The sequence below is a fragment of the Zea mays genome, chromosome 7, assembly GCF_902167145.1.
Source record: "Zea mays cultivar B73 chromosome 7, Zm-B73-REFERENCE-NAM-5.0, whole genome shotgun sequence".
NCBI lineage: Eukaryota > Viridiplantae > Streptophyta > Magnoliopsida > Poales > Poaceae > Zea > Zea mays.
Window position 1 is genome coordinate 178894819 of NC_050102.1, and position 13009 is coordinate 178907827.

A 13009-nucleotide genomic window follows, 5' to 3' on the forward strand; every position below is an offset into this window, starting at 1 on the left:
GTTCGCGCCCGGGTCTTGGTGCCCCTAAAACCCGGGTGTGACAGTCAGTGGCAGGGCGAAGTGACTGCGGTCACTTCGACCTTGCCGACTGAGGCACATGTGTCAGGATAAGGTGTCAGGCGATCCTCGCATTGAATGCGCCTGCGATACGGTCGGTTGGTGAGGCGATTTGGCCAAGGTTGCTTCACAATGAAGTCTGCCCGAGCTGGGCTTCGGGCGAGTCGAGGGTGCGCCTGTTTGCTTGAGGAGGCCCTCGGGCGAGGCGTGAATTCGTCCGGGACTACTGTTCCCGCCCGAGGCCGGGCTCGGGCGAGGCGAGATCGTGTCCCTTGGTAGACGAGGCCTTGACCTGAACCGCGCCCATCAGTCTTTGCGGTTTGTGTTGATGATGGTTACCAGCCGTGTTTTAGGAGTGTTGGGGTACCCCTAATTACGGTACCCGACACTTAGGCTCTCACGTACATACCCATGGTCCAAAAGGTCTTGGACCTGTCGCTGAATCTCCTTAGTCTCTTCGGGGTTTGCCCGATATGCAGCACGATTGGGCAAACTTGCTCCAGGAATCAAATCAATTTGATGCTCAATCCCATGAATGAGAGGAAGTCCAGGAGGTATCTCAGCAGGAAAAACATCACTGAATTCCTGCAAAAGGTTAGTCACAGGCGCAGGCACAACGCTAGCAATATCATCATTGGAAAATAAAGCGTCTGTGCACACTAAAGCATATCAGCAAGTATCATCAACATGTATTTCAGCAAGATCAGATTTTGTAACAAGCATTACTAGAGCTTTCAAATGAATGGCTTGCTGATTTTCAGATTTAACAGGTGGTTCATTATTTGTATTTGCAGCTCTATCCTTATCAGCTTGTACAATCTTAGCAGGAGTCAAAGGAAGCAAAGTAATATATATATATTCTATGTTAATTAATATAATTCATGCGAGAAAAGATTACAAATAAATAGATAATTCAATTTAAACTATGTTATAACATAAGTGGAGATCATATTTTAGTCAGATTATATTTATGATAGATTAACTTTGATTGGAGAGATTAATCTACATACATATGTTAAATAAATATCTATTTATAGAAAAAAATATGTGACATGGTATAAATAATGTTGTTACTGTGTGGTACATATTTATACGAAGCTAACACAACTTTAACGGGTAAAATCGGGGTTAAAATGGTTAAGTTATGAATTATACAAGTTTATGGATTTATCTTAATAAGATCTAGACTGCGGCTGTAAATTATATGGTGACCAGGGGCTCTCTTGCAAGAATCATGGACCTATTTGTTGTTTTCTGTAACCAAATGTGGACGGTGGGTTTATTCCATAACAATCCAGGGGGCTCTTATGGAAAAGGCTACGGTCGATGGGGTATGTGTTAACACCAGTTACTCGATCTCCCCTCAAAGGCCAAGATTAGATCATACCCTTTAAGCAAACTCGTATTATTTGGATCGTCAGATTTGGAATCACTGGTGTTGGTCACTTGTTCTCGATTGCTATGCATGATCAAAACAAGGCAACACAATGTCAAAACGATAATCAACCTTTGTCCTTAAGCAGTTATCTCCTTCGAAGATGAAGGTTAAAGCTTAACCGAACAAGCCATGACTTAATCGCATAAATAAGTAAAATAAGTAAAGAATGTAAAGGAATCTTAGAATGTAAAGGAATCTTAACATACTTACTCCTCAGATGTATTGATATCATATTTCTCCTCTTTCGTACAATGAATTTACAATTGTACATTCGGTTATAAAGAATGTGTTAGAACAAAGGTGCTTTGAAGAAAAGATTACACACATCAATTGTCCGGTCCTTCAGAAGGTACTTTATGCAGGGCATTGTTCATATATTTATACGGAACCGTACAACTTCGTACGAAATTACATTTACACCCACAAGGATTACACATAGGATTTACAAATAATATAAGGACAACATTGTCTTTTGCTTTCAGCATTCAGGGTGACTCTTTCTCCTTGCATTGTCTCCCTCTGTTGCTATGACGAAGCTAGTTTTGTCGCCCCTTCATCGTCCAGCATCGAAGGTGTTCTAGTGCCGAAGCTCCTGCAATACTTGGCAACATGTTGATAACCAATGGTTAAACGTGTTTTTGAGGACATTCAAAAGACGAAGGCCCCCAACAGTTGGTGCTTACTGCTTGAGTCCCCAAACCGCCCGATTAAGATCTGACACCCCAGTAAATCATAGCCGAAGGGGTGAGTCTTTCTAATCTTGGACATGCCTCTGGAATCAGATGACTCTCATATATACCCTCCCCCACGACGACCGACTGTGGCGGTGCTGAGCTGCACCGCGGCGGTGCCACACTAGAGTACCGCGAATCCGACGCCCCAATGCACTATATGGTACGTGGACATGGGCAGAAGATAGAGGGGTAGATGGCAAACGCGTGAAGCATCGACTTATCCACAGACAGAAGGCAACCAGGGCCTGCCAAATGGAGCTCCAATGGCTTCTAGGTCCCTTGGGGCTATAAATGGGACCCCTAGGTGCATGGAGCATTACACCAAGCATCTATCGAACATTCTACAACACTGAGACATCACATTCACGCCTTTGCTTCGCTAGATTGAGATTCGAGCAAGTATTTTGAGCTGTAATTCCGTTGTGTTGTCTCTTGTGCTCCTCTCTCAACTTGTGTGTGTATGTTGCTGTGATTTTGTCTCTTGTGTGTGTTTCTACTCCCCCATACTTTTGCGGTTTATTTGAGATCAACTGTGTAAGGCGTGAGAGACTCCAAATTGTGGAGATTCCTCACAACGGGAAAAACTTGAGATAAGAAAGAGAACCGTGGTACTCAAGTTGATCATTGGATCACTTGAGAGGGGTTGGATGCAACCCTCGTCCATTAGGACACCACAACGTGGAGTAGGCAAGAATTTTACGTTTGACCGAACCACGGGATAAAAATCGATGTCACTGTCTACTTTACCTTATTGCGATTTCACTCTTTCTAGCATTTCACTTCACTTACAATATTGCTCTAAGTTTAATACTCACCTTGTGAGAGCAATTAAGTGAAGAAGTTCTCTCCCCCTCACACTCTTTATTCGAACTTGGTTTTTTATCTTACTAAACCAATTGTAGACCAAGTTTGTTTTGTTGAGCTATTTTTACAGGATCACCTATTCACCCCCTAGGTGCTCTCACTTTAGATATGATATTTTCATTGACCAAAGATGAATTACAAGTTCAGTGAACAAGCCACAGAGCTTTTAACATTATATATTTCTTTGGATCCTAACGATTCTTTCAGTTCATTGAAAATTGATGATGTATGCTCTCTACCTGTAAAGTTCTACCATATCGATATTTTAGAGCAAGAAAGAAGTCGTGAGGCTTCAATTATAATATTTTACATTTCATGTGCCTACATATTTTATTTTACAAAATATGATAATCATTGTCGATTTTCGTCAGTGACCAACATAAATTAGAACATCAGGTGAATATGATTATTTGACCCCTTCAGGGTCGTCTCTGAGTTCTTTAGGCCCCATTGCAAAAATTGAAAATATTCCCTATAACCTATAGTATATGGAGATAAAAGTATTCTAAAATAAGTTGTTTTATACTTGATCTATTGTTATATTCTTGCCCTCTTATGTTATCTATTTTAAAGTTAAGATTTTATAGTTTAATTTACAAAATATCAAACAATATTTGCATTTTATATTATTTATATTGAGAACACTCAAAAAATGATGCCCAAAAAGTTAGGGGCCCTGTGCTGTTGGCTGTTGCCCTAGGTGGTAGAGAGGCCTCGCCCCTTTATATTTTATTCCTAGCTCCGCTACTATGACCAACACATCACCAACAACACCTAGATCCATGTTGGAAATGTCACATCAGCAAAATCACTCACTAAAAATACCGATGGATTATTTGACTGATTTTATAAAGTTGAGGGGTTAAATAACTAATTTTGAAGATGAGAGATAAAATAGATTATCCTTTAAATTGAGAGGTTATATATCTTTTCTGTTTTAGGGTCAATATAAAACTGGTTTCATACTTTTTGAATTAAAATAAAATTTAGAACATTTTTTAGTATTAAGTATTTTTAAAATGTATATTATATTCTCGAAAAATATTGATTATTTTTAAAATTATTATTATTGAGTCGACAAATAAAAAATTATTTCATAGTTGAACTAGGTTAGGTGGACTTTTTCTTTCTACGGCTGAACCGCTCAAAGTCACGGAAGCATTAGAGAGCCCGGCCCACGCAAGGCCCAACCATCTCTCCATCTATCATCCTCCCCGAATCGCCCTCAGTCGCCAACCTCTCTCCCGTCCAAACCCTAGCTAAGCTCCCCCAATCCCCTCTGCACCGAGATCCGATCTCGCCCTTCTGGCCGCGGGACAGTCGCCGCCATGGCCTCCGGCGGCAACCCCAACCCGACCGGCGCCCCCAGTCAGCCGCGTCCGCCGCATACGCAGCAGCAGCCTCCACCGGGCGGCTCACCGGCGGCGCCCATGACCCACCTCCGCCCTCCCTCCCTCTCCGGCTCCCCCTTCAAGGGCCTCTTCCACACGCCGCCCACCCACAATCCCGCCTTCCAGATCCACATGGGCGCCTCGTCCTCGCCCCAGAATCCGCTCATGACCGCCACCGCAGGCTCGGCCAAGCGGCCCCCGCAAAAGCCCCCTATCCGACCCCCGGCACCCGGCTCTACCTCGTCGGCGGCCGCCGCCTCGGCGGCTGCCGCGTACAAGGCCGCGGCCGCGGCGGCGGCCGTGGCCAATTCTGGGGGCGTCGACCTCACCCCCGCCGCGCGGCGCAACAAGAAGCGCAAGCTCCCGGTGAAGCAACTCCCTGACCGCGTCGCCGCGCTTCTCCCAGAGTCCGCGCTCTATACGCAGCTGCTCGAGTTCGAGGCCCGCGTGGACGCCGCGCTCGCGCGGAAGAAGGTAGACATCCAGGAGGCGCTCAAGACGCCGCCCTCGCTCCAGCGCACACTTCGCATCTACGTCTTCAACACCTTCGCCAACCAGGGGCCGCGCACCATCCCACCTCCCAAGAATGCCGATCCGCCAACCTGGTCCCTCAAGATCATTGGTCGCGTGCTTGAGGACGGCGCCGAGCTGGATCCTGCCAGTGTTGTGCCCAAGCACAACCCAGTTTATCCCAAGTTCTCCCAATTCTTCAAGAGGGTGACGATAGCGCTGGACCCGTCTCTGTACCCAGAGAATCCACTCATCATCTGGGAGAATGCACGGGCAGCTGCCCAGCAGGAAGGGTTTGAGGTAAAGAGGAAAGGGGATAAGGAGTTTGTTGCAAACATTCGGCTGGAGATGAACTACAGCCCTGAGAAGTTCAAGTTATCACAGCCGCTTATGGAGGTGCTTGGGGTGGAGGTGGACACTCGTGCACGGGTGATTGCTGCCCTCTGGCAGTATATTAAAGCAAAGAAGCTTCAGAACCCAAATGATCCTTCCTTCTTCATGTGTGACCCTCAATTGAAGAAGGTGTTTGGGGAGGACAAGCTCAAGTTTGCAATGTTGTCACAGAAGATATCTCAGCATCTGTCTGCCCCACCACCCATCAATTTGGACCACAAGATTAAGCTGTCAGGGAATGGAGCACATAGCAGTGCTTGCTATGATGTGCTCGTGGATGTTCCTTTCCCGCTGCAGAAAGAGATGATGGCGTTCCTTGCCAACACAGAGAAGCACAAGGACATTGAGGCTTGCGACGAGGTGATATCTGCTTCGATCAAGAAGATCCATGAGCACCGCAGGAGGAGGGCATTCTTCCTGGGTTTCAGCCAGTCCCCAGTGGAGTTCATCAATGCATTGATAGCTTCCCAGAGCAAGGATTTAAAGCTGGTCGCCGGCGAGGCGAATAGAAACATTGAGAAGGAAAGACGTGCTGACTTCTATAACCAACCATGGTATGCTCTTTAGCTGACCATTGATTCTTATTACTTGAGTATTATATTATATATATGTATCCATGTGCTGATGAGATCATTTCTGTGCCACGATTAAATAGGGTCGAAGACGCCGTTATAAGATACTTGAACCGCAAACCAGCTAATGAGGGCCCAGGTGGTGGTGCTGGTGGTTCTTGAGGCATGGATTTCTCCTAGTGCGGTTTTGGTGTAGAAACAAATTATCTGTTCTGTATTGATAGTAAAAATCAGATGTATTTGCAAAGAGAATTGTTCAGTGTTGTGAAAGGATGTTCAGGCTAGTGGAGGTTGTTATGTTCCTGTCTGATTATTGTGGAAGTATAATTTCAAGTGCTGAACTGCACCATAATGTTGCTTGGCGTGGCCCTGAAAATAGTAAGCCTAAATGACATTATAAGGAAACTGGAATGCAGGAGTATGAGAGTAGCTTTTCCATGATTCCTTGAGCTGGAAGAAGCATTGAGGTGTGGTTACCTTTTGTCAAGAAGATTTTCTTACTCTTTTCTTTAAGAAACTTCTGGTTTCAGGTAGTAGTTGTTCTATCCATCTGCTCACGACATTACTTCTGTGCCTCAATTAAATAGGGTTGAAGACGCTATTATAAGATACTTGAACCGCAAACTGGCTAATGATGGTCCAGTGGATCCATTGGAAGCTAATGAGGGCCCAGTGGCTCTCTTAGAATCATTAAGGTTTTGTATTTGAGCAAGTGAATGAGGGTCTAGTGGGTCCATTGGAGGCTAATGAGGGCTACCTTTGAATCATTAGGGCTAGTTTGGAAACTCAAATCTCCTTCGAAAGGGATTAGAGAGGAAATTAGTTCATTTCCACCTCAATCCCCTTCAACCTCAAATCCCCTTTGAGGTTCCCAAAGTAGCCCTTAAGGTCTTAAGGTTTTGTATAATAATATTATAACTAGTATCTGAGCAAGTGACGGAGACATCGGTGATAGGTTAGCTTTGAACCTTTATTTTTTTATCTTGATGAATGATGTCATGGACATACAAGAGGATATACCTAATTGTTTGCTTTATGTGGACGATGTAGAGCTAGTTGATGAAAGATGGACATGAGTAAAAAAACTGGAGTTATAATGGGAGACTTAGTCCAAAGTTCTTAGACTAGAACTAAAGCACATGAAAAGAATATGTTAGTTTAGAATGTCAAAAGGATGTGTTAGTTTAGAATGTCATAGTGCTTAGTAAGGATACATTTTGGTATTTAGGGTCAATACTTCATAGAGACGGGATACTGATGGACATATTAGTAGTTTGTAGAAGATATTGACGAAGATGTTAGACATAGAACCAAAGCAAAGTGGATGATTTGACGTCAAGCATCTGACTAAAAAGCAAGTTTATGAGACGATGATTAGATTTGCTATGTTGTATGGTGCAGAATATTGGCTCACAAAAAGAGACATGTTCAACAGATAATTATTGTGGAAATACGTATGTTGTGTTAGACTTATGACCATACAAGAAGGGATCGAGTATGAAAGATACACATGATAGACTAGGGTTAGCATCGATTTAAAAAGTTTATCCAATATTGGTTGAGATGGTTTGGATATGCCCAATGGAGACTTTCAGGGACACCAGTATATCCTCAGTCCGAGAGAAGGGCAAGATTGTTAAGACAAAGAGCTCTTGTAAGTGGAAGCTCGTCGATAGGGAGGCACAAAGGACACTTGAGATGGCCCAAGCAATAGAGGAAGTAGAGAGAGGGTGAAGGTGTGGCTCCATCCGAACCATGGATTTCATTGAGTAGCTTTAGATAGAGTAGATGAAGCATACAGAGCAGAAGCAGGCTATCCTCCATTGGTCCTCTCGAGTGAGAGTATCGATCAACCATGGCCCAAGGTACTAAGATGGGGAGTTTGTATTCCATTACCATGCCCAGGAGTACCAGGTCTAGACCACCCCTTGGCCATTCACTTGGACTTGAGAACTACTAGTGCCTCTCGAGCAAAGGAGTTGAGGTTTGTACCACTTGAGTAGTGGTTCCTATAGAGAGGGGTCCCAAGGACATATAGTTTCTATACAGTGCAGCATGAGGATTTTCACTCTGTTATGACTCCCAACGGGATCACCCTTAGGCCACACATGGTTTACCAGTTAGAGGATATAGTGTCTACTAGAGGAGAGCACATATGTCCCCACCTCAACTACCTGCTTGAGTTGACAGATGTTTTAGGACAATCTAGAATTTATGTTGATGCTTAGGCTAAAGAGTTCTATGCTTCATTGTAGAGCCCGACCTTGAGTACTTTTAGTCATGTTCATAGGCAGGCTTCACATACTCTACGCGACTGTAGTCAGAGAGCATCTCGAGTTTATAGAGTCCACCACTAGACTTCACAGATTGTCTATATGCCACTATGAACCCACTTAGACACCCTCATGGCACAGAGTCACCTAGTACAACACACATTGCAGTTTACTTCTAGACATCGTTTGACGATGGCTCTCGATGGACCCTAACACGTCGACACACATAAGTAATCTACTGAACAACATGGTGAAGAGGACCTTGTTGCCCCAATGTGGATACAAGGAGGACCTAACAAACCTCCAACGATGTCTACTTAGTGATTTAGCCTCTTAGTCTCAGTTTGATATATTGGATATCATTATTTTAGAGATGGAGGACTGTCGCGTACTGTCACACCCGGATTTAAGGGGCAAACCCAGGCACGTCTCATATGTGCATCAAACAAGATCAACATATATAATGACTCAGTGTATCGTGACGAATGTCACAAACTTTATTACATAACGAAAATGCCTTTCAAAATAACTGATAATAAAGAGAACAGACTAATATTATTATTATCCCTTGGCGCCATCAAGCTAACTGGGAGACGACACCTAGACCTCGTCGAACCCATCGTAGTAGTCTTCCTCTAGGGGCACCTACTATTCACCTAGGGGGTTATTGCAAGAGTGAGCTCACAGATGTTCATCGCTTAGCAAGTGTGGGGAATAATGTGCATGAGCTCACTTACGGTGGGGGCTCAGGTATAGTGTAAGGCTGATCAACAAATAATGGTTAAAGCTGAGCATTGCTTTTAATAAGTTGGTCAAAATTTTATTAGCAGTTCCTAAGTATAAGTATATACCATCCCAATAATATAAGAGATCACAATTTATAATAATTCTCACAATGCGATGCATATGACATATTAAGTTTAATTCCATAAGTTAATCATGCGAGAACCCTGAGTCGCTCTTGACCATGAGCACGACAGATATACCAGTTTTACACTCTGCAGAGGTTGCATATCTTTACCCATAAGACGTGTTCCCTTTGTCGCCTCGGGTTGATCGAACCCTTAAACACTACCCTGGTGAGTAAGCGAGGGTACACTACAAAGCATTTACAAAGTTTCACTAGTGGAGAGAACCAGCTACGGATTCTGGGCCAAAAGCGGTATAGGAATCCCTCGTCCGAAAAGCTAAAAAGACAGCCCGATCCGAGGACCTCCCTACCCTGCTTGCCTCTTTCGGGAAAGGATTAGCTCACACTAGTTTTCCTAATTAGTCAGCCAAGGGCGTCCTATTCCATCCTTGTGGTAGCACAGGTTATCTCAAGTTAAGCTCTCAAAGGCGCTTTATGGGCTCAAGCAAGCCCCAAGAGCATGGTATGAATGCCTGCGAGATTTCCTAATCACTAATGGCTTCAAAGTTGGTAAATCCGATCCTACACTCTTTACTAAAACTATTGCAAAAGATTTGTTTGTATGCCAAATTTATGTTGATGATATCATATTTGGGTCTACTAACAAATCTACTTTTGATGAGTTTAGTAGGATCATGATACAAAAATTCGAGATGTCTATGATGGGGGAGTTAAAGTATTTTCTAGGATTTCAAGTCAAGCAACTCCAAGACGGCACCTTCATCATCCAAACAAAGTACATTCAAGACATTCTTAACAAGTTTGGAATGAAGGATGCCAAGCCCATCAAGACACCCATGGGAACAAATGGGCATCTCGACCTCGACACGGGAGGTAAGTCCGTAGATCAAAAGGTATACCGGTCGATGATAGGATCTTTACTCTATTTATGTCCATCTCGACCGGATATTATGCTTTCCGTATGCATGTGTGTAAGGTTCCAAGCCGATCCTAGGGAAGTTCACCTTAGGGCCATAAAAAGAATCATGAGATATTTAGTTTATACTCCTGAGTTTGGACTTTGGTACCCCAAGGGATCCAATTTTGATTTAATAGGATATTCAGATGCCGATTGGGCAGGGTTTAAAATTGATAGGAAGAGCACATTAGGGACTTGTCAATTTCTAGGAAGATCCCTGGTGTCTTGGGCTTCAAAGAAACAAAACTCAGTAGCTCTTTCTACCGCTGAAGCCGAGTACATTGCCGCAGGCCATTGCTGTGCGCAATTACTTTGAATGAGGCAAACCCTCAGGGACTATGGCTACAAATTGAGCAAAGTCCCTCTCCTATGTGACAATGAGAGTGCAATCCGCATGGCGGATAATCCCGTTGAACACAGCCGCACTAAGCACATAGACATTCGGTATCACTTTTTGAGGGATCACCAACAAAGGGGGGATATCTAGATTGCTTATGTTAGCACCAAAGAACAATTAGCCGATATCTTTACCAAGCCATTAGATGAGAAAACCTTTAGCAAACTTAGGAATGAGCTAAATATACTTGATTCTTGGAACTTTGATTGAAACATTGCACACATAGCTCATTTGTATACCTTTGATCATATCTCTTTCACATTCACAACTACGACTAATGTGTTTTCAAGTGTATTTCTATGCTAAGTCGTAGATTGAAAGGGAAATGGGGTACCCGACGAAGACAAGGCTTCCACTCCACTCTACCGGTATCTTTTATCCTTCGTCGTCACTCCACACCACTCTTCGATTGGTATAATCTTTCGCTCATATTTCCTTGTATCAATGGGGGAGAAAGTAAGAAGGGCTCTCAAAGTCTTCGTTTTTGGCAATTAATGCCAAAGGGGGAGAAATATTAAGCCCAAAGCAAAAGGACTGCACCACCAACTTCAAAATTTTGATTTATTCCAATTGGTATCTTGTGATAAGAAATTTCTTCAATTGATATGATATTTTCAATTGGTATATTTAAAGATGGAATTTCAAAACTAGTATCTAAGTATAAGTTCCAATTGGTATCGATTAAAACTCTCTTGAAAACTAAGAGGAGAATTTTATTCAGGGGAGTTTTGTTTAGTCAAAGGAAAAGCATTTGAAACAGGGGAGAAATTTCAAATCTTGAAAATGCTTCTTGCAAATCTATTCATATACCTTTGACTATTTGCAAAAAGGCTTTAAAATGATTTTCCAAAAAAAATTGCAAAAACAAAACAAGTGGTGCAACTGTGGTCCAAAATATTAAATAAATGAAAGCAATCCATGCATATCTAGTGAAATTATTAAATTGGTTTAATTCCAAGCAACCTATGCACTTACATTATGAAAACGAGTTCAATTCTGCACTAATATACTTGCTTTGGTTTGTGTTGGCATCAATCACCAAAAAGGGGGAGATTGAAAGGAAAATAGGGTTTAACCTTTTCCTATAAATAATTTTGGTGGTTGAATGCCCAACACAAATATTGGACTAACTAGTTTGCTCTAGATTATATATTCTACAGGTGCATAAAGGTTCAACACAAACCAATAAAAGAACAAAGTTAGGGTTCAAAATCAAAGGAGCAAAGGAACCAAGGGTGCCCTGGTCTGGCGCACCGGACAGTATTCGGTGCACCAAGACCGTACAACTCCAAACTCGCCACCCTCGGGTTCCTCTGGGCGTGCTCCGCTATAATTCACCGGACTGTCCGGTGTGCCACCGGACTGTTCGGTGCACCAGCGGAACAACAGCTCCTTCGCGTAACGGTCGACTACAAAAGCCGCTGACTCCGTGAACAGTGAAGAACATTGTGCGCAGAAGTCAGAGCAGTCGCCAGAGGCGCACCGGACAGTGAACAGTGCCTGTCTGATGCGGCACCGGACTGTCCGGTGCCACAAGAAGACAAAGCTCCAACGGTCGACTGCGCCCGAACCCTAACGATTGGGTGACATGGCTGGCGCACCGGACTGTCCGGTGCGCCCGTCGACAGCAGCCCAACCCCAACGGTTGTTTGGTGGTTGAGGGCTATAAATACCCCTCAACCACCTCCACTCCAACCATCCAAGCATTCATCACTCTTCATTCAATACAAGAGCAAAAGTGAAACACTCCAAGACACAAATCAAAGCCACCGATTCAATCAAAGTCCCCAATTCAATTCTAGTGCTTTAGGACTTGTGAGAGGATCGTTTTTGTGTTTCTTTGTTGCTCTTGTTGCTTGGTTGGCTTTCTTCTTTCTCTTATTCTTATTCTCAAAGCCTTGTAAGTGAAGCAAGAGACACCAATCGTGTGGTGGTCCTTGCGGGGTCTAAGTGACCCAAGAAATCAAGGAAGAAAGCTCACTCGGTCTAAGTGACCGTTTAAGAGAGGGAAAGGGTTGAAAGAGACTCGGTCTTTATGACCACCTCAACGGGGACTAGGTTCTTTAGAACCGAACCTCGGTAAAACAAATCACCGTGTTCATCCGCTTTATTTCTTGGTTGATTTGTTTTTCCCTCTCTCCCGGACTTGATATTCGTTCTAATGCTAACCCCGGCTTGTAGCGCGTGTTTAAAGTTGTAAATTTCAGTTTCCACCTATCCACCCCCTCTAGGCGAGTTTCAGTTAGCACAACACATAACTATCGTGCAAACGACACCTAGTTGAACCATCTTGTTGGTCTCAATTGCCTATAACTTGTCTGATACTTTCATTGAGATCACTAGATACCCTAGACTACAAGTGTCAGTTGATCCAACACTATCCATGGAGAGACTACCTTTTTTAGTTGCCTCGTCACACTAGGTACCTCCTGTCAATTAGCCGCATACAGTGTTAGTCATGCCTACTCTAGTGCTTATAGAGCCAACTACAATAACATCCTGATATACTTTGGGTCAATCTATAGCACTTTAGTGCATCATTGTTTTGAAT

At 43.4% G+C, this 13009-nt stretch overlaps 1 protein-coding gene across 1 annotated transcript; it reads left to right on the top strand.

Moving 5' to 3' along the window:
• Positions 1-4224: 4224 nt before the first annotated feature.
• On the top strand, positions 4225-6435 carry LOC109940767 (SWI/SNF complex component SNF12 homolog). The gene is made up of 2 exons (XM_020540973.2): positions 4225-5941; positions 6043-6435. Exons 1-2 carry the CDS (start codon positions 4422-4424, stop codon positions 6119-6121), a joined length of 1599 nt encoding a protein of 532 aa, XP_020396562.1. The 5' UTR covers positions 4225-4421; the 3' UTR covers positions 6122-6435.
• Positions 6436-13009: the final 6574 nt, after the last annotated feature.